The sequence below is a fragment of the Aythya ferina genome (assembly GCF_964211825.1).
Source record: "Aythya ferina genome assembly, chromosome: 7".
In the NCBI taxonomy this organism is placed as follows: Eukaryota; Metazoa; Chordata; class Aves; order Anseriformes; family Anatidae; genus Aythya; species Aythya ferina.
In genome coordinates, this window is record NC_140302.1 from 23,443,419 (window position 1) to 23,469,017 (window position 25,599).

Genomic DNA, 25,599 nt, shown 5'->3' on the forward strand with positions numbered 1-25,599 from the left:
TACTGTTTCTAAAAAGTGTTTTTTTCTTAACCAAAAGCTACCTGAATGCTGCCTGCAAACCTGTGTGTACCGAGTGTGCAGGGGAATGGGGACTGTGGCTAGGGGCAAGGCAGGTGCTTCCATGCAGAATGGAAAAAAGGAAGAAAAGTGCTTGTCTGTTGTTTCTTGTCCTTGTATTTCTCCTCGCTGGCGAACAAAGGTTATAAAACATTCGTGCAGAGACACGAGCTGGGGTTTATGGGGGTAGGCATTGGGGTTTATGGGTGCTTCTGCAGCACCGTGTTGTCTCTGCAGGCCGGGGCAGGTCCTACTGCACAATTTGCTTATAAACCACGTTTTAAAGTTCCCTTAGGAGGGCAGCCGTGTACATTTTTATACTGAATGCTAAAACTTGGGCTGTCGGGTGTGCGGGTACTGAGTGCTACCGCCACAGCTCCGCGCACAGCCCCAGGCTGGCAGGTGGCGGCCCTGCAGGCAGCGAGCAGCCTCCTGGCCGCTTCCTGGCGCCGTGCGGGCTCACCCCGCATCCCAGCCCCAGGGGATGCTCGGCCCCAGGCAAAATGGCCCTCAGCCTCCTCGCCCCTCCACCTCTCTCCCGCCTACAACTCCCAGCGTGCCCCGCGCGCGGGGGGGCGGTATCCGTTGCGCCGCCGCGCGCGTTCGTTGGCCCAGTGCTCGTTCGAACCGACCAACGGCGGCGGGGCGCCTCCGCCCGCAGCCAATGACAGAGCGGGATCCAGGAGGGGGGCGGGCCCGCGGGTGTTGCGGCGGGCCAATGGGGAGGCGGGGCGGCAGGTATGAGCTGAAATGGCGGCGGGAGCGCCGGCAGCCGGCGGGCGGGGCGGCCGCAGGTAGGAGCGGGGGGGGGCAGAGCGGCCGCTGCTTTCGGGGTTTTTTTCCTCAAATTTTTTACGATTTGGTCCCCGTTTTGCTTCGTCCTGCGGGAAGGGCGGGCGGCAGCTGGCACGGACGGGAGACGAGAGGCGGTGTCCGTCCGTCTGCAGCCCCGGCTGCTGCGGGGTCAATGTCCTGAGGGCTTACAGGGTGTCCGGGCGCATATAAGCGTCTAGGGGCGTGTATGAGGGCCTAAAACGCCCAGGGGATGCGCCCGGTCTCTGCTCAGCATTGCCCAGCATCAGGACGGGAGGCTCCAGCTCCCCACAAGCAGTGCTAACGCTGCCTTACCGAGCGCTGGGCAGGCTGCCGGAGAGATTTTGGGGGTCTTCTTCCCTGCAGATACCCAAAACCCGCCTGGGTGCCATCCTGCACGACATGCTGTAGGTGATCCTGCTGGGCAGGACTTGAGAGGGCTCTTCCCACATCAGCCCTCCTGTGAAATACACCTGAGGCTCAGCGAGTACATCTAGGGATCAAGGAGTACGTTTAAAGCCCAACGCAGTGCTCGTGTCGCCCATCCCATGTGGCAGGGTGGCTGAGCGGGGAGGTGTCCAGCCCCCCGCCTGGATGCGGGCTGTTCTGGAAAAAAGCCTCTGGGCAGCGTCCCACAGCAGCTGGAGCACAGCTCACGTCGTAAACAGGCCCTGAGAGAGGGGACAATTGCCCTCTGTGTCCTGCTGCAGGCCAGAATATGTTCACTGGAAGCCTGACTTCATGGCAAAAAGTCGAAGCGACTTGCTGAGGGTCACGGAGGAAGGGCTGGGCTGGCTGTGAAAGCCGAGCCCGAACACACGGCCGCTTTCATCCACAGGCAGGGAGCAGCTTATTCAGACGTTCCCTTCCCCGCAGCCCTCGCTCAAATTGGCGAGGCTCAGCCTTGCGTTTAATCCAGCCCTCGTAGCCACGCACCCCGACCCCGACACAAGGCCGCCTTGCCCTTGCAGTATTTTTGTATGTTTGCATGTGACACCCCCTCCTGTTCCCATCCAGGGCCTGGGATGGGCTCGGACAACGGGATCCTTGTTCTGCTGCACTTCAGTCGATTGTGTGTTTGTCTGAAGGGGGAGAGCGGCTTGCCCACATCTCCCAGAGCAGCGTCTGGGTCTCCTTGCCAGCCCACTCATCGCCCGGGCGCTGTGTGCGCATTCGCATGCATATGGAAATGCCCCTGGGCTTCACCAGCGCTGCTGAAAGGTGCCTCGGTGCAGCCGGGATGCTGGAAGCCGAATCCCTTGTCCCAGAGGGCAGCGGGCTGCAGCGTCTGGGGCTTTCACAAGAGGCACAGGCAGACGGGAAGGAGACGCCAGGGTGGGAGCGATGGCTCGTGCTTAGTGATCGCACCAAAGTCATGTTCCTCTTGGGAACACGTGGTGTAGAGCCTGGGCAGCGCTGAGGCCATGGGTACAAACACGGCTGCAGGGTCCCAGCCTCGCTCCCTGGCTCTTGGCCTTTCTCACCCCTGCGCTAGGTAATCACATAAAGCTATCTAGAGTTTCCTCGCAAATATTTTTTGCTGTTCAGAAACTGCAGATAGCGGGGAATGCGATAAGCTGCTTAAATAATTGCCTGCCAGCTGGCTAACAAAAACTTCTAATATGTTTGCTTTTGGCCTGTAAACCTCTAATAATTTGGAGTCCGTCCAGAAACATCCTTTCTTCTCGAGCAGTAGCGTGGCAGCGCTGATTTTGCAGAGGCTGCGTGTTCTCAGGGGAGCCAGCATTGGTTTCCCGTTTTGTTTTAGCTGGAGTTCAGGCAGGATGCTGGAATGACTCCTTGGGGCTTCCACACGGGCATTCTGCAGCCCTGCGAGCTGTGGAGGAGCGGGCTGCATCCAGCTTCTGACATCCTAGCCTGCCCCAAATTCCCCCTGGCAGGCTCCTGCTCTGCTGGGCTGGGGGAGTTGGTTTATTGGCACAGCTCCTGCCTCTCTGTGCGCCTCGTAGCCCCGGCCAGATGTCAGCGGCTTACTGGAGGGCTGGCACGTATCCAGGTGAGCCTCGTCGCTGCTCCAGCTTGTGGGATTTTACACATCTGGAACCTGGGACGTGGCCCCTGCCCTGCTCCGTGGTGTCTGCGGGGGCTTTCTGGTGAGAAGGGCTTTGACATCCTGCGCTGGATGTGGGAGGCAGCAGCCCTGGCAGGTCCCCGCCGTGGTGCCAAGTGGTCTGCTGAAAAACTCAGGTCTGCGGGGCGGTGTTCCCAAAGCAAATGGCACGTCAGGAAAGGGAAACAACAAAAGAGATGCACCATGTCACGGTTATAGCTACACAGAGAAAACTGCACCAGCTTCTGCTTGTACAAACCCTTCCCACCTGAGGTGGGAGCTGGCAGTGGTCATGGGTGTTTTAAAGTGTATCAAAGGGACTTAACCTTTTTTTTTTTTTTTTTTTTTTTTTTTTTTTTTTTTTTTAACAAATTTGTGCAATTTAAATGCTGGAGGCATTAAAAGAACAATCAAGCTAATGTCAGCTCTTCCAAGGAGCAGCGCCTGCAGCACGTGTGGGTACGTACCATGGCAGGTGGGCCTGGCTGGTGTTCGCCCTCTGGTGACAGCCCCCAGCCCCAGGACCCGGTGACCTTCTCCAAGGCGGGCAGGATGCCTCTGGGCGATGGGAAGGGGCTGCAGGGGGCTCTCAGGCTGCCTCGGCTCGCTCCCCGCGTCCCATCACCCTGCACGACGTGTCTCGGACCCGCTGCTTTGTGCACAGCCCCACGCCGCCCTCGTGCACAAGTTGGCTTTTCTCTAAACGTCTGCAGCGTGACCTGATTATTTCCCCCGTCCTTCCTCGCCCTCCTTTTTAACAGTGCCTCCAGAAAAGCTGGCGGAGTTGAGTTATCAGTCACGCTGACTGATAGCACTGCCTCTCCTCTTGGGATTCCTCCTCTCTTCCGTCCCTCCAGCATTCATTTCAGCTCTAGCCCTCTGAAGACGGGGTAGTGCCTTTGTTCTGTGTTTGTACAGCACGGAGCACAGCGGAGTCCCCAGCTGTGACTGAGGTTCCCGGTGCCCCAGCGATAAAAGTGAAAGGAGCAGTAATGAGGCGAGGCAGCTGCTGCCTGAAAAGGCTCCGTTTTGGTGCCGGCTTCACTGAAACCGTGATTGGATCTGAGGCTGCTCCTTTCGAGCTGCTTCCTGGAGGGGCTTACATTAAAATAAAGACATTTACAAACTTGGTGCCGCGTCGAGAGGCAGAAGGACAGGGTTGTTATTTATTTAAAGCTGCGCTAGGGCAGACGCACCAACTTGCAAATCCCTCATGCAAAATCGCGGGGTTTCGGTGTGTCTGCGGAGCCCTGGGCGCGCTGCGGGATCACCTGCTGGCTGAGGAGCGCTGTGATGAGCCTTCAGCTCCTCCGGGGTGCCTTTGAGTTTGTCTTCCCTTTCAGTTTGTCTCCTTTTAGGACCAGAAGGCATCCGGGTGCTCTGATGTTGTGCCGGCGGCCGATTGAAGTACTGCTTCGGCCACATCACAATCTTCCTGTGGACCTTCTGAAAAATGCCATAAAAGAATTCACTGAGGTCAAACTCGGAGAAAATCACGCTGTAAATGTAAATTTCCCGACGCTTCCCATGTACAAAGCTGTCTGGCTGCTGCAGCCTGGCTCGTACCGCGTTGCGCTCCCAGCTTCTTCCAAGGCACACTCCCCAAAGCCCTTTTATCCCCCCAGGTAGGTCTGCCTGTCTCGGCTGCGCACCACAGATGTGCAGCTGATGTTGCCGAGGCCTTTGCTGAGGCAGGATTGGAATTTGCGGGTTGCAGCAGGGATGTGGACGGCCAATTTACCCGATGTCCGAAAGATGGCCGGGCGTCGCCTTAGTTGCAGGTTGTCCAGCACAGGCTGCTGGCGCATAATAGCAGCTTTGTTCCCCGCCTCCCTGCTGTTTAAATTGTATATTATTATCTGATTCCCGTAGCCAAAAGGCTGATTCGCTCCGTGTTAGCTGTTTGGGGGTGAAGAAAGCAAAGCAGCAATTAAAGCAGGCGGTGTTTGCTATTATGGCTCGCTCGGATTAAGTCTAGGAACAGCGGTCAAGGCTTGGCACCCGCTGTGCTGCGCGCTCTGCGCCCATCACAAAGGGCTCTTTGCCCTCACGGGCCTTACGAGCACAACCCGAGGCAGAAACCGTGGCGTGTTTTTCTTGACATTTCTCGGAGGAGAATCGGTCACCCCGGGAAGAGTTGCCGCGCTGAATGGGAGGGCTGAATGCGATCTTTGTTAGGCTGCCCTGCGAGAATGTCAGCCTGAAGTGCAGTCCTCAAAACACCCCGAACTGCGGAGTCACTTCTCATGGCCCCGCAGTCTGTTCCCTTTAGGGATCTTTTAATTTTTATTTATTTATTTTTTTAATGTAGGAAATAATTTGTCTGCTCTTCCTTTTGTTCTGAAAGCGACTCCGCATAGCTCCACTCCGCTTCTTTCATCTCGTGGCGGAATCTGGGCTGGCTCCTCTCGGGCTCCGGAGCACGGCCTTCAGCCAGCCTCAGTAATTGATTCCTTACCCCGGCAGGGCGCGGGAGCGGTGCTCCTGCTCCCTCCCCGGGGAACCATGAGCCTGCATCCATCCCGGCTCCCTTTGTGCTCAGCCAGCCGAAGAGGCTCTCGCTCCCTGCACTCCCCGGCTGCTTATCGCGCCGCGCTCGCTGCTCGGCGGTAGCCTGCCTGTTTCTCAGCCCAAAGGTTTGGTGATTATACGGGGAGATTTTCCTCCATTATCTGCCTTATTCTCAGCAGCTCCTTAATCCCGTTACTCCTCCGTGGTGAGGCTGTGCTGTGGTGTGAGGGAGGTGTTTGCTTTTTGGTGACACCGTGCAAGGCGCACAAAATGGCACTGGGGATGATTGTGCCCACCCAATTCGGCACATCAGCAGCGTGCAGCTCTTCCCCAGCTAGGCAGACACGGCTAATGCTTGCCCCAGAGGTACCCCTTCCTTCCCTTTCCTGGCTCACGTTCTCTTTATGCTCTATTTCATGCTGCTTGCATCTGGTTCTGCCTTCACATGCATGGAGTCGGAACAATTAAAAAAAAAACCTGCAAAAGCTGCTAAAACAGCAGGTCTCACCTAGCCGAATGCAAGCTTGCTTCCACGCGAGCTAATTTGCCTGCTTGCAGAGCTCCTACCCGCAGGTTCAGCCACCAGGTTTTGCCACTTAAAACCTCATTTTTGTCCTCGTTTCCAAGACATTTCCCCGGATGGGCTCTAGTTACCTTAGGGATTAATTGATCCATCACGATTTTGACCTCCTGTGCCATCCGCTCCCCATGAAATGATGGGGCTGTCATGCCTGAAGGCAGAAGGCCGGCGGTGACAGACAGCTTGCTTTGTGGCTTGCCCGGGATCACAGGCTTCGCTCCGGAAAGATGTGAGAATGGCAAGAAGCTCGGCACAATGTAGGGCCCATTTTTTTTAATCTGCTGTCTTAATCACAACCCTATTAGTACAAGGTTTTATTATTCATTGGGATTTGACTTTATTCATGGGATCAGAGAGGAAGCTACGTGTATTTAGCCCTTTATTTTGCCTTTCGACGTGTCGGAAAGCGATCCGAGCTCACGGCGGCTAAAAATACATCTCCACTTGCGAGCTAAAGGACAAAAAATAGCGAAAAACCTCCCTGAATAACTGTTTGTCTCCCCTTTGCTGCTGTTACATAAACTGAGTGTAGGCAGAGTGCATCCATCTTCCTTTTTTAAGGGGAAAGCAGCAGATGGGGCACACGGCTCTCCGAAGGTTGTGGTGTGCGCGGCACCGAGGATTGGCAGGGTTATTGTGCGGGGAGCCGGTGGGGGCTTCAGAAACGGGGGGGGTGCTCCGCATTTCCATTTTGATTAGCAATAACGGCACAAAGGCAAATTTTCCGTGCTAATAAAGTGACCTCTCAGAACGAAGTGGCTCCTCGCAGCGCCACAATGGGGGCGCACGGGGCTGGTCCCAGCTGCGGCAGGCAGAGTGGGAGCGGGAGAGCGGCACATGGTGGCACAGCCATTGTGGCAAGCGGCAAGGGACGGGGCTGTTCCCAGCTCGCAGGCTGTGTTTAACCTTTGAAATGACCTAAAAGTGGGAGAGGCAGGGGCTGGGAGCGTCTCGAGCAAGGCTCCTGGGCACGGGGCTGTGCGGTTAGGGGACATCGGTATTGTCCCGCTGGTGCCGCTGCTGGGAACGCGTTTGCACGGCTTTCCTCATGGCAAACCCGTAGGTTTGGGGCTGCTTTGTGGACCCCTCTTAGATACAGGTGGAGAGCACTTAATGCCCTCCGCTCCTGATTCAGAGCCCCGGTTTCCATGTAGGAGTTATTTGCCGTTAAACTCCAGCTACGCAGCCTTTGGCAAGAGACATGAATCAATTTGTCCAGCTTTTCTTTTCTGTTTTGTCTCTGCGTGAAGGCTGATGCCCAGTGTGTGCCAAGGGGGCCTTTCAGCCCCAATAATGCGCCCTTGTGTCTCGTAGCATGCGTGGGATTTGCATAGGCTGTGCTGGGACAGGCAGGTTTCTTTTGTTGCTGCAAACAAGGAGCAAGTTCTTTCCCCCGTCTCTGCTTCCTAATGCCTCTCCAAAAGCTCTCAGCACTCATGTAAGAAATTTACTTTTTTTCTATTTCTTTTCTCGCAGTAAACGTCGCTAAACCTTGAGCAGCCCGAACGCCGGCTGCGCAGAGGAGTCCCGCCGGTCAGCTCTAGCTGACGACATTGTTTGATTTCCTTCCTCCGAACCGAGCTGTCTGATGGCCGGGGGGCGCAGACCGTCCGTGCTGCTCCATGTAACCGCTGCGGGGTATTTGCAAATCCTCCCTGTGGGGAGACAGCGAGCGGGATCGCTGCCGGCGGGGTCTCTGGGCCTGTCCACCCGCTACTGACCCCGCTCGGGGGCTGCGGTGCCACGGGAGGAGGGGTGGTGGGGCTGGGGGCTGGCACTGCTGCTGTGTCACAGCCCCACGCGATGACACGCAGGGATGGTCGGGTTGATGGACGGCCGCTTTTTGGCAGCGGGGATCGAGCCGATGCGTTTTCGGTCCTGATTTATGGCGTCGAACAAAGTGCTGAAAAACGCGCTGGGAGGTGCTGGGGAAAATGTGGCCCCCAGTTGGAGTCGGCAGCGTGCTCCCCAGGCCGCTGCGAGCGGTGCAGCTGGGAACCCTGCGGAGCTCTCCGAAACGCTGGCTGGCCTGGCAGCCTGCCGCGCCGTCTGCCTCGCAGACCTTCCTCCCCTCCAGCCTCCCGAAGGAGCCTCAGGCATCCGCGGGGAGCGCTGGCAGGGGGAGAAGGGTTTGGGGGGGTTCTCACGGCGCAAGTGCTGCTGAGCGCCCGGTGTCCCGTGATTTCAGCGCATTTCTAACTCGAAGGAAAAAGCTGGTGGGACTGGAAATGTCAGCGAGTGAAAGCAGGCAGTGTGCGCGAGCCGGGCGGTGGGCAGCCTCCTGGGACAGGGAGGCTTTGCAGCCAAGTGGGGCATCGTGGCAGGAGCTTGTGACTGGGGATTCGTGACACCAATCCTCACTTTTACTTAAAAGAGGGAGAGGAGAGGCAAGGGAGGCGCCAGCCTCTGGGCACGGCTTCAGAAGTGTGCGAGCCTTTGAGAAGGTGGTGGGAAGGTGGTGATGAAAGACCTAGAGGTAGGTGGAAATGGGGCTGAGTTCAGCGTGAGCACAGTGAAGTGCTGATTAAACCGGGATCTCTTTGATAACTTTATTTTTAGACATGGGCAATGTGCTTTGCCTAACCTCTGCCAGGGCTAAGTACCTGTTGCAGATAACCCTCGGCAGAGCAGCGTCTCGGGTGCATCCCTTTTCCCATGCCACGTGAAAAGCTGTCAAGCTGGAGAAGGTGGGTGGCAGCAGAGAACTGGGAGGTCAGATTAAAAACAGCCTGAAGAAAAGGCAAGAGAGACGTGGAGCTCCTGGGGCGAGTTCAGTGAAGGGCTGCTAAAATGGCTAAGGGATGGGGGCGTCCCATATGGGGAAGGGGATAGGGAGCTGGCACAGAGAAGAGGAGGCTCAGGGGGACTGCTCAGTGTGTATCTGAACGGAGGGTGTCAAGGGGATGGGGCCAGGCTCTTCCCAGTGAGAAGATCCTACAGAACTGATCTCAAGTGGCTTGTCCTAGCACTGATGGGTTCACACTTGCTCCAGGCTGGGAGTGCACAGCTGGGCAGTTACGGTGGCTGGTGGACAGCAAAAATGTTGGCAGCTTGTCACCTGGATCCCTAGCAGTACTGTGAGCCAGTGCTGTGACAAAATCATGGTCCTAAAAAGAGTCCCAGGGCAAGGCGACTTCCTATTTGTCGCTAGAAGGGTAGTGAGGTTGGGACAGCAACGGGAACTGCTGGGTGTGAGCTGGCCAGGAACATATTTAGATTGGGATTTAGAATTTCAGGCCACTGGGAGTGAATTTCTGGGAGGAAAGGAGACAGCACCAAACTTATTTATGACTGAGGGTGGTAATTTGATGTAAAATGTTGGATGTCATTGCTGCCTGCGCTAGGAGGATGTGGATGCAGTGAGTTTCTTTGGTTGGGCGTTGTATTTGGCCATCACACCGTGGAGTGCCAGGCATGGCTGCGTTGTGCAAACAGCCCAGAAATGTTTTAGCTCCAAAGGGAAACGTAATCTCATGGTGCTGAACGCTCACCAAAGACAGACAGTGCTGGTGGTATAGACTGGTAGCTCCTGTGTCAGCAGATGTCTCCTCTGGGGCACACCAGCTGGCTGTACAAGTGATGAGTTGCTTTATTTTTTTCTCCTTCTCTTTTTTTGTTTCCTAGTGATGCCATCTGCAACCTTGTCATTTGCAATGACTCCTCCCTCCGCAGCCAGCCCATCATCTTCAATCCTGACTTCTTCGTGGAAAAGCTGCGCCATGAAAAGCCGGAGGTGTTCACAGAGCTGGTTGTCAGCAACATCACCAGGCTCATCGACCTGCCTGGGGCAGAGCTGGCCCAGCTGATGGGAGAGGAAGACCCAAAGCTGCCTGGGGCAAACAGCACAGCTTCGGGATTCTTTCGTTCCTTGATGTCTTTGAAACGCAAAGGTGAGCATGGTGTGACACCTGGCACCCACCTTCAGGGTGATGCTGACAGTTATCCTCTGTTACCCATAGTTTACATAACTCCCAGCAGAGACCCGTTCTTCTGAGCCTGATACTGCTGGTGGTGATCCCTGGGGATTCCAGCACAAACCACAGAGATGTGTTTGTGTCCCTGCGTGCTCCTGGTGTGGATAGTGCAGAGCTGGAGAGGTGTGTCTGAACAAACCGCAGGTTCTTCCACGGCATGCCAAGGTGGCTTTGTCTCTGCATGCAGCATGCTTGACTTTGTCTGTGGCAGTCCCTGCTCTGTTTTCCTTAGCTCATTGGCTTTCTTCATGAGTGAGTATTAATAACTCTTCATGAGTATTAATAAAGGTTGAGAACACCAGGTTCTGTGAAGAACGGTAATGCCTGGGTTTTCCAGGCCACTGACTTCACTCAGTGCCTGCTGTCTCCTTCAGTTCCTGTAAAAGCTGTCTTGAAGGTCTTTTCTGTACAGCTCAAATCTATAAAACAGGTAAGAGCCTCTCCAAATGCAGCTCCAATCCACATCTCAGTCCCAGCTGCCAGTGGCAAAGCTCTGCTGCCTGGCTCTGCTCAAGCCCAGGTTCAGCCTTGGGAGATCATGCTTCTGAGGCATGCCTCCTTGTCAGAAGTCTGAGCTTCGCTTTTGAGCAGCACAGTTGTGTTTGGATCCTCTCCCGTTCACTGGCTCGCGTTCCTGCTTGGTTTTGTTACATCTTACAGGGTGTTCGAGGTGTGTATGTGCCTTCTCCCACCTCCGCCCACGCTCCGAGGGGATGCTGGTTCTCTTTGTAGGTTCAGTGAAACCTCTCTCATCTAGACAAACTGCCTCCATCTGGGCACCTCTCACATCCTTCTGTCTGCCGTGGTTTCCTAGCTAGACCAGCTGGCTGCTGGCAGAGAAGCTGTGGGTAGCTGCCTTCAAATGCTGGCAGCCTGGGGTTGGACATTTCTAATTCCTTTGAGCAGTTCTGCTACTGTGAGGATCTCTGAGAAGGGTACCAGTGTGTCTGCGTATGGCCTCTTTTGTCTTTTTTTTTTTTGTCCTTTGTATAGTTTCCATCTTGTTTTATCAGGACAAGCCCTGCAGCTCCATTGCTCAGGCCGAATTTTCTGGTGCTGACTTCTGCCCTGCACCCAGCGGGAGCGCTCACCCTGGGCTGGGCAGCACTGCAGGGGAAAATCAAGCATTGTAAATCAAGTACTTCAGCATACTTAGGTGAGAATTAGTGAGTATGGCCATGATCTGCCTTGCTGCTCCAGAATAACAGGTCTGTACGCTGCCCCCAGACTGCAGTTAGACTGTGCTTGTACCTGTGCTGCTCCTGCCCCTGTTCCAGGAGAGAGCAGGACACCTGATGGTCAGACACTCGTTAATTGGAACAAACAAGTACCTGAGCCGAATGGTTTTCTTAGGGCATAAGAAAACTTCCCTGATCTTGTCAAAACCTCCTAGCAGCGGTTTGTGAGCCCTCTCTAGCTTTTTTTAATTACCTGTACTCCGCTGGAGCACTGCTGGTGCCTACTTTCAGACCTGACACCTCCTGCTCGCCCTCTCCCTCCAGGAGCTGTGCCTTTCCCCACTCAGAGCATGCCCTGGCCATGTGTCCCTGCAGCCACAGCTAGCAGATGTTTCCAAGCCTGCTGGCTGCGCTCCCAGGCTGCAGTGGCAGTGTCTCCCTCCATTGACAGCTCTGTCTGCGAACTCCCTGGCCAGACTTTGAGAAAAAAGGGAGTTTGTGCCTACGGAGAAAATCAATTTCGTGTACTGTGTGTTTCATCTTTGAGCTATCATTTGTTTTCCTTCGTGTTATAGACCAGCTAGAACAAACAGGTTTTATTTCTTCAAAGCCAGAGGCCAAGGACCATACTGCTCAGAGCTGATCAAACTGCAAATACGACTTCTTTGGGCATCAGGCAACTCAATCTCATGCTGCTGCTTAGCTTCAGAAGCAGTCGTGCCATAACATCTAAGCCTTTGTAACTCAGCATCCATTCTCCAGGCACTTCTTTCAAGTTTCTTTGAGAATCAAATTCTCATTCAGATATCAGCTTCTGACTTCAAAAGTAAATCGAATCTGTCAGGCTTGTCTCAAGAAGATGTATTTTCCTCTCCTCTTCCTGGCCACTATTGATTCTATCTGTTGAATGTCTAATGAGTTTAGTTTTCTTCAAGGACAAGAACCTTTTTGCCAACTGTTCTCTCCCTTTGCACTCAAGCCTTTCAAATCCTACGTGTGGATCAGGAGGTCACATTGTCCTTTCTCCTGCAAGACTGGAGCATGTGCTTTATCAGAGGGAGGTCAGAAAGTTCTTGATTTAACGGGAGGCTGGAGTTCCTGGTGACTTACCAGGTATTTCAGAAGTCCTGGAAGAAAGTGGAACATTCTTTAGGCGGAATAAATTTAGTTGTGCAGGAAGGCTGCTGGAGAAGTGCACGGTGTTAACCAGGTCGTTCCCACATGCTGTGAACATCAACACCACCGAACAGTAAGATCTGAAGTACAGCAGACCAAAGGCAAGTCACATCCCAATGTGCTATGAGGGGAAAAAAAAAACAAGGCAAAGCTGGTGGGGGGAGAACTTCTGTCAGCCCAGCCAACGCGCTGCATGGATAGCTTGCCTGTCAGTTGCAACTACAAGCAGGAAGGTTCTCAGCCACAGAAAGCTGGGGTGGAAGCACCCAGCCAGCCCTTGGAAGTGGCCAGTGCTGCCAGTCTGGTGGTGGAGATGGGAGGAACATTCTTTTCTTTAATCTGCAGGCTCTTTGAGGCCTAAGCCTCAGAGAGGCAGGACAAACCAGCTGTGTACCTGGGTCAAGTTCTCAGTGCCAGGCAGCACGTGCGGTGTGTTCTGTGCAGCTCTTTGGCTGCCTGCAGCCAAAAACTTTGTGCATGGGAGGGAAGGAGTGGTGCACGGGGCTGTGGCTGCTCCTGGTGAAGCCTGTAGGAGTTAGCTGAGCTTTCAGAGGGACAGAGCCGGCTGTGTGCATCTGGTGGAAAAAGCCTTTCACCAGCAAGACTCCATTTGTTAGAAAAAAAATATCCTGCTTGATAAACACTTACTGGGAAGTCCTCCTCTGGACAAAGCAGTTTTCTGCACTAGTTCGGCAAGTACCTGTCAGTTAAACGTGCTTCTCATCTAGTGCTTCCTCCCATGCAAGTCTCCTTCCTTTCAGCTCAGTTGCTGTTCTCTTCCTTTGGGGCTGGAGCCTGCCCCTACTGGAGCTGTGGGGTTGATCTGTGCCAGCTCCAGCAAACCTGGGGAGTGAGAGGAGCTGCTGGTGCTCCTTACGGAGCAGGGCCCAGCTCATTGCTTTGCTACTCTCCCTTTTTTCTAGTTCTTCCTTGCTCACCCTTCTGATACTTTGCACTTCACTTGGGGCAGCAGATATTGAAAAGATTCACCAGATTTAGGAATTCTGGGGATTGCCCATCCCTGTAAAGGAGGCCAGCATGAGCCAGCTGGATCATGCCTGCTCTCCCCTCTTGTGCCTGTTCCCCTCTCCTGTAGTCTCATGGTTCTCTGCTCTGCTCCATGAGAAGTCGCGGTGAGGATTCAGCTGGGCTTTGCTTCCCAGGTGTGGAGTTTGCCAATGTGTCAGGCACCTGGGCAGCCCAGGCTGTCACACCTACACTTCCCACGCTGCTGCTTCCATAGGGTCCAGGCTTGCGGATGATATGCCCTTTAAAACTGAAGCATCTGTTCTGGTGTTGTTTTCTTTTCAGGAGCTAGAGAATGTTTGCCTTAGCTGATAAAAACTGTAATTAAGCTGAGGTAAGAAGCAGGATGATGAAGCTCTTGTAAGTACAGCATGGTGAGATAAAGTGACTTAACTGGGAGTGCTTGTGAAATAACGCCTGGGGGGGGTCCTTGTGACCTTCACCCTTAGTATTTTGGGGCAGTGGTCTTTGCATGCTGAGATCCTGTTCTGTGGGGACCAATCTGTGACTGCTGTGCTCTGTGCTGCTTGAACATCTCATCTTTTGTTCCGCAGAGAAAGGGGTGGTGTTCGGCTCACCGCTGACAGAAGAAGGCATCGCGCAGGTCTCCCAGTTAATCGAGTATCTGCACAAAAGTGAGTGCTTCTGTCTTGCTCTCTTCCTGTCCCAAGGGGTATCTGGCCCACCTCAGGTCTCTGGTGCAGGCAGGGTGGAAAGCTCCGAGTTCTCCAGCAGCAGGAGTTGTGGGCAGGACTAGGTGCCTGTTCCCCAGAATTGCCTAGCAAATAAGCTGATTTATTTCGCCCTCTGCATGTATTCTTTTTGCTTATGGGAGTCAGCTTGAAGTCGTGGCTCTTAATACAGCTCACTGAGGTTTGCTGTCAAGCTCTGGAAAGAGAACTGGTGTAGTAAGAGGATGGGAATCAGCCTCTGAATAACTGGTAGCCTTTTTTCCTCCCCTCTGTTGAACAGATCTACGAGCAGAAGGTTTGTTTCGGGTGCCAGGCAACAGCATCAGGCAGCAGATGCTGAAGGATGCTCTGAACAGCGGTACAGATATTGACCTGGACTCTGGCGAGTTTCATTCCAACGATGTGGCCACCCTGCTTAAGATGTTCCTGGGTGAATTACCGGAGCCCCTGCTGACACACAAGCACTTCCATGCCCACCTCAAAATTGCAGGTGAGTGAGCAACAGAAGAGTGATGAGCAGAGGGGATAGAGCCAGCCTGCTAGGAAACTGGTAGTGATCAAGAGCTGCATGCTAGGCTGTGGGACATCCTGAAATGCAAATCCTACGTGCAGGGTAAGAAGGAATCTTCCTGCCATCTCCACCTGATGCTGGAAGGACCAGAGCTGAACACCCTAAGGAATCAGACCAGGCCTGCCTAGCCCAGCCCTCTCTCCAGCATAAGATGCCTTCAAGAGCAGAGCCTGCATGGGTTACCTGGGTCTCCATCTGTTTAAAGCCTGGGGTCTCCTAAATTAGGGAGTACTTAAAAACCATTATTACTTAATGGTTAATATAACTTAATAACTGAGCATGTGCTTAATAACCATTATTGAACTACCTTGATTTTTGGGTGGTCTTATGTGGAGCCAGGAGCTGGACTCAGTGTTCCTTGTGGTCCTTGCCAAACCAGGATATTCTGTGATTCTGCCTTATGTGAACAACCTCCATCATGCCTTCAATCCATCAAAATTCTTAGCAACTGTGGGTTTTTTGGGGAGATTGAGATGTCAGGTGGGGAGTTTGGGAGCTGGGGAGGGATACAAAAGGCAAAGAGCTGTGCAGGAGTTCAAAGGAGACCTGCATGTGAAGAGGGACGGGTAACTGGTTGCAACAAGCCTGCCATCGGAGGGGGAATGCATGTCCTTCATGTTCAGCCCTGTGATTTGGCAGACTTGACGCTGTTTGATGAGAAGGGAAATAAGACCAGCACTCCGGACAAAGAGCGCCAAATCGAAGCCCTCCAGCTGCTCTTCTTGATCCTTCCTGCACCCAACCGCAGCCTACTCAAACTGCTGCTGGATTTGCTCTACCAGACCGCCAAGAAGCAGGACAAGAACAAGATGTCTGCCCACAATCTTGCCCTCATGTTCGCTCCCCACATCCTGTGGCCCAGAAATGTGAGCAGAACCTCGGTATCTGGTGGTGGGATCTTGCAAGGTAGAAAGCAGAGGCTTGTCAGGCCTACAGGGGAGGAACCAGGACGGGCAGGTTGTGCTGATACCATCAGTGGTGTGAGGGCTGGAGGCTGGGATGGTGAGGTGGTGCTGTCTGCCAGGACGCGGTCCTAGTGTTCAGTCCAGACCCACCGCAGGTTTCATTTTACAGTTGTTGCTTTGTCTTTTTTTCAGTAAAACTTAAAGCACAGCACAAACCTGCTGTTACGAGTAACAGCTCTGCACAAACCTTGCAGATGTCTCTCTGCATGGTTGCTTGTGCTGTGGGTGCACTGTGTGGCCCCCGAGTTGTCTGGGTGGCCGAGGTGTAGGGTCAGCTTTCCTCTCAGAGCAGTGTTGGCTCTCTGAGCTCTGCTCACTGGTGTGCTCTGAGCCCTGCCTGCCCAGCTCCTGCTGAGACACTGTCTGTGTCTGTACCCCAGAATCAACAAGGGCAGCAGCAGAGACAGTTCCTGCTTTCCTTCTGACAGCTGTGCCTTTGTGTCCCCTTGCCAGGTGACAGCAAATGACCTGCAAGAGAATATCACAAAGCTAAACAATGGAGTGACCTTCATGATCAAACACTCGCAGAAACTCTTCAAGGTAAGTGTGCTTTGGGGTCTTGCTCTCCATGCACCTTCTGCGTGAGACTGAATGCCCCTTACCCCTGCCCCCTGGGATCTGTCTGGGTATATTCCGGGTGCTCTCTTCTGAAGTGAGAGCAGGATTCCTGCAAGAAGCTGTTCCTTTAGTGAGAGGGAGCCTTTGCTGGGCTTCAGGAGAAGGCTGCCAGCTGGGAGGTGGCCTTTGTGCCTTGGCAGGTCAGCAGCACGGTGCAGTGTAATACCACCCTCTGCTGGACACCCAGCACCTGCTTCCCGCCTGGGAAACCTGGCTCCTTGGGGCAGTTGGTGACCAGGCTCCCTCTGAGTTCTGAGAGGGAAGGGAAACTGAAGGGGCTTGTCCTGGATGAGTGCTGCCTAGAGCTGCATCCCTAATACAATGGGTCACTTTGTTGTGGACTTCTCTGCGAGTGGCAGTCAACCTGTTGGTGTTACAGGCACAGATTGCAGTCTCGGGCATCTCAGTCTAGCCCAGAGTGGGATGCTGTGGTAGGACAGGACCGTGGGGCTGTCTGTAGGTCCTCCAAGGAGGTGTTTCTGCAACAGTTTCCTGACTTCCTGGTCACTGTAGGCATCTACCCTCTGCAGAGAGACTTCCCAGAGAAAGCTTCCCTTCTGCCCTCGTTGTCCAGCTCAGAGCTGGGGGCATTGCTTGGACAAAGCTTCCGTAGAACCCAGCTCTTGTTCTGTTTTCCTCTTGTGTTGGCTGCATGCATCAAGGGGAAACTGTGAGCAGGGACTCCACTGAGGATATGAAATCCCATTGTCTTGTTTGCCCTAAGCAGCAGTGTACATGTGTGGTGTGGTTGCAGAGCAGCTCTTTGTGGGGCTGCCCTTGCCCCACAGCCCAGCACACTAAACATACATATGGTATTTGCTCGTGGTTGCAGGCCCCAGCATACATCCGGGAGTGTGCCAGGCTGCACTACCTGGGATCCAGAGCCCACACATCCAAGGTAAGGCCAGCAGTTGTGCCCTCTGTGAAAGGGCAAAGGCTGTGGTGCTACGAAGGGGTCTTTGTGAGTGAAAGAGACTGAAAGCAAACCAAGTTGTGCAAGAGGATCTGTTAGAGAACAGGACGGAGGGAGCCATATGGTGTGGTAGTGCAGGCAACTGCATTAGGGAAATTGGGCAGAGTTGGAGCATCTGTTAATCAAAAGCACGGGGAACGCTACCAGCACCTCTTTAGCAGCAAACCCGCTCCCTGTGCCCAGTACGTGCAGCACCTGCTCCTTCACAGGGCTCTGCCTTCCAGACAGATGCATCTGCTGCCACGGCCAGGCTGCTCGGTAGAGGGGCTGGGATAAAGGCTACCTGCTGCCACTGAGACAAGGGGTGGCTGCGCCTCTCCAGCAAATGCTTCTGTCCCTGATAGCTGCAGGAGAGGGACAAGGTGTCGCCAGGAGCTGCACTGACTCTGCTCAGGCCTGGAAGGGCTCCTGCAGCTGGCATCCGGGAAGGGAGGGAAGAAGCAATGGGGTCACCTTTGTATTGCTGTCACCTCTTCCTGGCACGGGGCCTGCTGGTGCAGTGCTGCTGCAGAGGGGTAGGGAAAGCACAGCCCTGTGTGTTCACTGGGGTGAGGCAGCTCACGAGACTCTGCCCAGCCTGACTCAGATGGGTGGCTCACTTGGATTAAAGCATGGCAAGCGACTGCTGTCTCCTCTTTCCCAGGATGACCTGGATTTGCTCACATCTCCTGGCTCCAAGGAGCTGCAGCCCCTCAAGTCTCAGAAGCGAGGCCGCCTGGACTCCTGCCATCAGGAGGAGACCCAGCAGCGCACGGAGGCTGCTCTGAGGGAGCTCTTTCGCCATGTCCACAATATGCCTGACTCTGCAAAGAAGAAAAAGCTCATTCGGCAGGTAGCATGGGGAGGAAAGATCTCTTTGGGGTGTGCTTGTCAGCACAATTCTGCGTGTAGGGCCTGCTTGAGAGCTGCTCCTAGTCCTGGGCAGGCTGGGGAGATGGGTTCTGGGCTGTGTAAGGGGCAGTGTGACCTCTGTGAAGGCAGGGGAGGAGGAAGACTATCATGGATGTGGCTGACAGTGGAGCTTGCTGCACCAGGTTGTGCTGTGAGCTGCTTTTTGAGCCAGGGATATGCCAGCCAGCAGCTCCCCAGTCCTGATCATGGCCTTGTTGAGCTTCCTGCCTTGGGAGGGGAGAAGACCTTCCTCTTTTGCCTGCAGAGAGTGGGATGAACTGGTTTCAGGTGAGCATTCCCAGCCAACCTGCTGCTCCACAGAGACTGGGTGACATGGCCAGCACCTGTCCTGGCTGCTAGCCTCCAGCTCCTTTTTGCTTCAACAGCTAACCTGGTAGTGAGCATAAAGCAGCCTTGCACCCAGGCTCCCTGTAGTCCTGTGTGGGAGGCATAACCTTCCTTTTTCTTCTCCCAGCACCTACGAGCTGCTCCTCCATTTTGGGCTGTGGAAAAGCCGGGCAGAGGTTTAGCCAGAGGGCAGCATGCAGCAGCAAGGGGCTGGCTTAGCTGTGACAGTAACCGTGCTAAGATGCTGCCCTCGTGTTTCCTCCTAGTTTAATAAGCATCCTTCAGCTCTCACTCCTGGCTCCGAAGCGGCCACACCCCCAGCACCACGACGTACCCGCTCGCGCTCCTTCAGCGGCCTCATTAAGGTAAAGGCAGCCTCTGAGCCCTGCTTTCTGCTCTGAGTTTCTGATGTTGCTCTCTGCTTTTGCCTTGCCCTGGCTTGAATGATGCCCTCGAAGGTAGGGACTGTTCAAAGTATTGGCTGCTAGAGAACACAGGTCCACTGAGGAGAGAAAAGGCAGCACGGTGAGAATAAGCCTTGCTAGTATAAAGCGTAATCATCCATGAGATGCTCTGCTGAAACACTTGGTGGTAGGAACTGTGCATCTTTCTGAGAGCTCGGTTGCTTCCTGAGATGAGATGAGGACCGACAGGGAGCTGGTCATGCAGTCTAGCTTGTTAGCATAGGTGTGAGCACACTGTGGGCTGCCCTGCAGCAGCATGTACCTGCTTCTGACAACCTGGGCTCCTGGCCAGCCCTTCTGTCGGCTCCCAGACTCTCTAGGACCAGGCAGGCTCAGCCTGGTGGCATGGTGTTTCAGGTGGTTCTGCTTTGCAGTCTTTGTTCCAGCCTGGCTTCCTGTTTTCTTTCCCAGCATCCAGCTGCTTATCTGCAATGCATCCTGCTCCTTCCCTTTCTTTTCCTCTCTGCACTCTAAGCCCTAGCCAACGGCCCTCTCTTCTTACGGCAGAGGAAGGTTTTGGGAACCCCAGTTATTGTGGAGAGGAAGAGCAGGGACACCACCCCGGAGCCCAAACGAGCCAGCAAAGAGAACATCCACCTGGTAAGAGCTGCTCCCGGCACTGCTCAAGTTGTGGAAGGGAGTTTGGATGCAGCTTGGGCAGCCGTCTGAGTGATCTGGGGGGCTGCTCGCTGTTCTCTGTTCAAGACAAGGTTTCCAAGTTTCTTCAGTGTGATCAGATAAGGCTTGGGAAGCTGCTGTGGGGAGAGCAGTGCAGGGCTAACAAGGGCACCACCAGGGCGTGGGTGGCAGCTCTGGGCCTCGCCTCTAGAGTTGTCCCTCTGGGTTTATCTGCACTGCTGCTCTGGGGCATCGCCTTGTGCCCACTTACTCCTCACATCCTCCCTCACACGTTGCACACAGCCAGCTGCCTGCGGGTAGGGCTGTCCCCTGAGCCAGAAAAGCCAAGAGTAGATTTGGGTGGCAGCTGCTCTCTGGTGGTACAGGTAGCTCCCAGAGAAGGCTGTGGATGATGCTTCATTTCCTCTCTCTGCTCCCATTCCCCTATCTCATCCAGTTACAGAAATGTGGATCTCCAGCTCACACGTCCCAGGCAAAACTGAAATCTTTGGAGGGCCGGAAAGAGGTGAGAGAGACAAATACTTGTTTTTCCCGTGAGGGAAGAACCTGGCCTGCTGGGCTGTGTGCCTGAGGGGGATAATAGCGTGTCCCCCTCTTCCTGCATGGCGTTCTGTGTCTCAGGCTGTCGTTCTTTGCTCCAGGACTCCTGTAGGCGCATGCGAGCCCACCTGCTTTCCAAGGACTCCTCGTCCCTCTGAAGGGCTTCGCGCCGACGCACGGGTGGGGAGTGCCCGGCCTCGCAAGCTGTGAATACTGTGCTGCACTGAGCGGGGAGCCTGCAGCCCTTACCAACACTCCAGCGCCCGTGAAACCGGACCTTGGCAGAGGCTGCAGGGACTTGTTTCGTTCTGTACATAAATCGTATTTCGTTCTACTCTGGGGCAAACCACTATCTAACCAAAACCTGTGCAGCATGTCTGACCTACCGGCTCTGGGAAGAGCTGCTTACAAGGGGAGCCCTGTGCGTTGTGGGGCCCTGTTTTACTCCCAGCTTTCTCTGCAATGTTGTGAGACCGTGTTCTTTGCTCTTTCTGCTCTGGGTGTTTAATGCACTGGCTTGGTTTCACTTCCCTCCCTCTGTTAGCAGTGTGAGCGGCAGACTCCAGCCTTTACCCGCATCCTGACATTTCACCGTGCCCCTCTGGAGCCGTGCCCTCTGTGCTTGCTGGGATCTCTGCTTCCTGCGGGGTCCCTCTGGCCTTGTCCCTGCAGGGCCGGAGCGCACAAATGGTCCCGAGCACAGGAGGGGCCAGATTGAAGAGGAGAGGCTCATTTTCTCATCACCGTTTCACATTGAGCTGGAGGCAGCCCTTGCTCACTGCCTTCGTGTTTCTGCAGTGCCACGCTGCTGGCTCTGCCTGGTGAGCAAGGGGTGGCTCTGCTTCGTGTTCCCCAGGGAGGCTGAGAGGAGCAGGGCTTATTTTTGGGGACAGGAGGCTGGCAGAAGCTGTTGGGGCAGGGCAGCCTCTGAGTGGCTGGGGCAGGCAGTCTGGTGGTTGTCTGCAGAGCACAGCAGTGTGAGAGGTGTGGGAGGGCTCCAACCGTTTGTGATGTGCTGCAAATGGTGCCAAAGGCTTTGGCTCAGACGTTTGGATGGCTGGTCAGGTGCCTGGCTGATTAGTCATTAAGTGGGGAGAAAGGGCTGGAGCCAGGTTGGGCTTTTTGCCCTGAGCTGCAGAAATGAGCTGACACCATCTAGATCCAGGATAACCCCCCCACCACAGCTGGCTACTGTCAGCTGTGGGGTTATAAGCTGGAGTGCTCCAGTAAGCCAGTCCTGCCAAGTACCTGTCTGCAAGCTCTCTGGGAGGAGACACACAGGGTCACTGCTGTGAAATAGAGATTTAATCAGTCAGGGAACCGTCTAAATGCTTCTCAGCCCTTCTTGGTGAAGCAAATAATCTTTGGAATCCAATTATAATTGTCTTCTAATCTTTAAGAACCAGCAGCCGGCAGGAGTTAGAGCTCTGTCCTTGACAGCTCTCCCAGACAACTGGTGGCAGGAGGTGTGAACATCGGGATGCGAGCAGGGACTTCAGTCTGAATGGCTAGAGCTGTCAGAGGGGGCTGTTGGAGCCCTGAGCAGCTTAGCTGGAGTTAGTCATGGGTTTGTACTCGGATTTTTATTTTTTTTAAAGAGCTACAAAGCCACGTGCCTCATGCTGCAATGTCCAGAGGGATGTTCCTGGTGTTTTTGGGGTGCCTGTCCCCAGCCTGACCCCGGAGTGGAGCAGCTGCCTTGAGAACGTAGGGGTTAGTGGGGCCGTAGGTGTGGGATTGTGAGTTGCTGGTGTTAGGAGCCTCTGTCACAGCAAGGAAAGAGCTCTGGTTCTTCAGGGACTGGGCAGGCGAGGATGCTGTCAGGAAAGGCAGAGGCTGTTTGCTGTGGTAGCCGTACGTGCTGTTAGGATGTGTCTGTAATCATTCCCTCCAGAGGCTCAGGCTGTCTTTGTGCTCCTCTCCGAAGGGCACGGTGTGTTTGGCTGAGCCAAAGCCCTGCTCCTGCAGCCCCCAGCAGAGCTCTGTTAGCAGAGACCGTAAAGGCGGTCATGGAGTGAAGCTTTTATTCACCCCACCCCTCCTCTCCCCGTTGTCCCGGGCACATTTGGCTGTGTTTGTTTCTGAGGACGTTGGCTTGGCAAAGCAATCTTGCCCTCACGCTAAATACACCGCTCCTGTACAGAGGGGAGGGAAGTAGCTCCCCTCTCCGGTGCCACCCCTCACTGATAGCTCCAGCTCAGAGCCTGCTGGCTTCTGGCACAGCTGAGACTTGCTTAGCCCTGAGATAAACTATCGCTGGTGCATCAGCCAAGCCTTCTGCCCGCCTTGGATGCCTTCCCTTGCAAAGGGCTGGGTGCAGCCTGCAGACGGGGCAGTCCCCAGGAGGCTCAGAACAGAAGGTGCCGGGGTCGGAGCCCTGCCTTTAGCCCGTGCTGAGCACAGAGGTGGCTGGCAGGGCCCTGGCCTCGAGGCCCCTTGGTTGTAGCAGCCCCACTGCTCGCACTGCCCAACAGCCGGGGGGGTTTTGTCGTGTCTGGATGCGCCCCATCTGTCTGCCCCGCGCCGTGGTGCCTCACAAGGATGCTTCCTCCCAGAGCAGCCACTAACCATTCCCAGAGTCTGTCATTTCCAAAGTACTTGTAATCTTTCTTCTTATTTATACATGCCGTGTGCGTTCCCTTTCAGACTGCTGCCTTTCGGTGTGTTCATGTGAAAACCCCATATTAAATGCTTTTATTTTTAATGGTTTTGTTGAGTGGCTTAAGCGGTTTCACTGGGACCGTGAGGACCTGGCGGTGCCTCCGCCTTCAAAAGGCAGGCAGTGTCTGCTCAGAAACCCCCTCGCTGCTGTCCCTGGAGTGCGGAGACACCGCCTGCCTGCAGCTCTGTGCCCCCCTGGCACTGGTGTTTGTTCCCCAGGCGGGATGTGAGCGCGATGCAGGGTGCCCGGGCAGACCGTCCTCCCCTGGAGGTTGAAAGTTGGGCCTCTTCCTTTCCTGTCTTCCCCCCTGCTGTCATCCAGGGTGATGGGAAATCAGGTTTACAAAGAGCACTTTATATAAATAATGGATCAAATGAATACATTTTTCTCTGTAGAACCCTTCCTTTCTTGGCTGCTGAGGGAGGATGGTTTCTGCTTGCATTTTTGCTTCCTCCTTAATAATGGTGGCTCAGATTTTTATGCAGATTATTTCTCTGTGAAGTTCTTCCACATTCGAAATGCCCTGGGCTTGCCTGCCGTGGCTCAGACGCTCATTAGCATCCTCGCCATGCAATTGAAAATGAAGCAGGAGAAGCGAGCGGCGCGGTCCGTTTGAAAGCAGCGCTGCCTTCCTGCGGGGTGAGCTTCCAGCACAGCGTGCTCTCCTCTGGGGCTGCGCTCGGGTGGCGAGGGACTGGCGTGTCCCATCTCCCTGCGGCGCGGGGAGCAGCAGCAGGTGGACTTCTCCGCGCTGGGAAGCGGGGCTGGGAGTCTGGGGAGACGGTTCTGGTTTTGAAAGTGCCAAACAAAGGGATGCAAAAACTCACAGGAGCTGGTTTGAAAGCTGCGAATCCAAATATCGCCTCCCTGACAGCACCGAGGCAGCTGTGATTCAAAGCGACAGCGTCAGCCTGCTTACACAGTTCTGAAAGCGAACAGTTCTCAGTCCCTGCAACCACAGCCCCAGCACTTGGCTGCAGTCATCGGGACCAAACGCTGGGTGAAGGTGCATCCTTGGAAGGGGATCTTTCAGCTTTCAGGGTGTTTGGCTTGGCCTGTCACCGCTCCTGCACCGCAGTGACATTACAAAGCAAACAAGCAGCACTCATCCTTCCTTTCATTAAACAGTTTTTATCTTCAAGTGCACTGCCCAGACTTGCAAATAAGTTCTGCAGACTGTCACTGCTATCTACATCAATTTTTGCAAGTTGTCTTGATTTTCTTTTTTAAACTGTTCTGCCCTGGTTTGGAGATGGAATAAGATGTTTTTTTCTCTTAAATTATCATGTGTGGCTGGGAGCTGTCATGCTGCTGCTGTATCTCACTGCCTAGGGCAACGATGTAGACACAAAACACAAGCGCTGCTAGCGATAGATGTTGGCACCAGCCAGGCCAGTTATCAGGCTTCACAATCTCATCGGCTTGGATTAACTAATATTTTTTCACGGAGTGAATAAATTACCATGTTTAGTTCTGTTTGCTCATCTCCCCTGTGAGAGCTCCGTGCTGGAGCTCATAAATTGTGTAGGTGAGCAGATGTGGGATCTCTGGACCAGCTCTCGGGCCCCATCCTGCACACGTTTGGGATGTGGGGGTGTCCTGGGGTGCTTCTCCTCCAGCCCTGCTCTGCTGTGCCCCACCAGGGCTGTTTGCAGCAGAGCGAGAGGGGGCTGGCAGCATGTGGAGCAGGACAGACCCCTGCATGCCTTGGGGCTGGCGTGGACCCTGTGGTCTTGGGGACCTGCTCTCCTCCCTGCCTGCATCTGGGAGACCAGCAGGGAGGGAGCTGGGGCTAAGAATAAGGCAAACAAAAACACAGAGGGCAGGGAGAAGAGAGTGAGCAGCACTTGGGGTGCTGGGGAGGGATGCACCCTAAGGACAAAGCTCTGCGGGTAGCCCCTAGTGGGATCCTCCAGCCCCCGTGACAGCCCTGCACTCATCTGCAGCTGAGCAGAGCTGCCACGAGACAGGCTAAACCCTTTCCCTCTGCTTTTCAAGTTATTTCTGGCTCCTGGCATCCTCTTGTCATCCTTCAGGGCCAGACCCAGGCGCGCAGTCCCTTGGGCTCATACCTCTGGGTCTGCAGCTCCTTTTCGCAGCAGCAGCTCCCTGAAGTGCCTCCTCCACCGGGTGCGGATTTGAGCGACGCTGTCCTGCACGATCTGACCGTGTGCAGGGCTCTGGGAGCTGCGGCTTCTGCCTCCGCAAGGGCTGGGGAGGACGCAGAGGAACACTGGGATCAGCAAAGCAGAGGCTGCCTGCCACTGCGGCAGCACAACGAGCCCGCGCGGGCACGCAGCTTATTGATTGCATCCCAGCATGGGCCCAGCCGCCAGCTAGCCATAAATATGGAGCAGAGGGAAGCTCGTCTGCACCCAGGGTGTCTTCATTAATAAGATCAGGACAGAGCTGCTGCCTCCCTCATCCATCAGGCTGAGACGCTTGTTATTTTCAGGTTAGATGGTTTCCCAGCTCAGGGGTGTCAGTGCGGAGAGGGATCGCAACAAAGCAGAAGGGATCAGTGGGAACAAGCCTTCTTCCTCCAAAAACAAAGCTGAGCACCTCTGCTTACCCTGTGGCCGGGGTCATCAGCTGAAAGCCCACCTGCTCCTACGGGGATACAGGGTTTTATGGCAGAGGCGCTGCAGTTTATGGCACCGCGGAGAAACACGCTGGATGCGCTTGGCAAAAGCAAATAGCAAGTTACTCTATTAAGCAGTAAATTATCCCTCCAACACATCTGCGTTGAGGAGGGCTGAGGGATGGCTCCAGGCAGGGCAGAGCGCGTGTGCATGCGCTGCACGGATGTGGAACAACCCCTGCATCTGGGGACCCCGAGCCCCCGGTCCC

At 54.7% G+C, this 25,599-nt stretch overlaps 1 protein-coding gene across 4 annotated transcripts; it reads left to right on the forward strand.

Moving 5' to 3' along the window:
• Nucleotides 1–784: 784 nt before the first annotated feature.
• On the forward strand, nt 785–22,791 carry ARHGAP19 (Rho GTPase activating protein 19). 4 transcript variants are annotated; one of them, XM_084526616.1, is made up of 12 exons: nt 785–851; nt 9,657–9,922; nt 13,941–14,021; nt 14,359–14,568; nt 15,289–15,515; nt 16,068–16,154; nt 17,065–17,130; nt 17,849–18,037; nt 18,711–18,809; nt 19,416–19,508; nt 19,984–20,052; nt 20,189–22,791. In XM_084526616.1, the coding sequence occupies exons 1-12, from the start codon at nt 808–810 to the stop codon at nt 20,243–20,245; spliced, it is 1,488 nt and encodes a 495-aa protein (XP_084382742.1). In that variant the 5' UTR covers nt 785–807; the 3' UTR covers nt 20,246–22,791. The 4 variants fall into 4 exon arrangements, with proteins under 4 accessions (XP_084382742.1, XP_084382743.1, XP_084382741.1 ...); XM_084526617.1 differs by lacking the exon at nt 785–851 and adding an exon at nt 7,413–7,470; XM_084526615.1 differs by lacking the exon at nt 785–851 and adding an exon at nt 7,536–7,670.
• Nucleotides 22,792–25,599: the final 2,808 nt, after the last annotated feature.

Bases quoted from the DNA above. Each gene is read 5' to 3' on its own strand.
- ARHGAP19 (XM_084526615.1), top strand. From the start codon at position 7,621: ATGGCCGGGGGGCGCAGACCGTCCGTGCTGCTCCATGTAACCGCTGCG. The intron at 16,155-17,064 runs GTAAGTGTGCTT...TCGTGGTTGCAG, and splicing joins ACTCGCAGAAACTCTTCAAG to GCCCCAGCATACATCCGGGA. The intron at 17,131-17,848 runs GTAAGGCCAGCA...CCTCTTTCCCAG, and splicing joins CCAGAGCCCACACATCCAAG to GATGACCTGGATTTGCTCAC.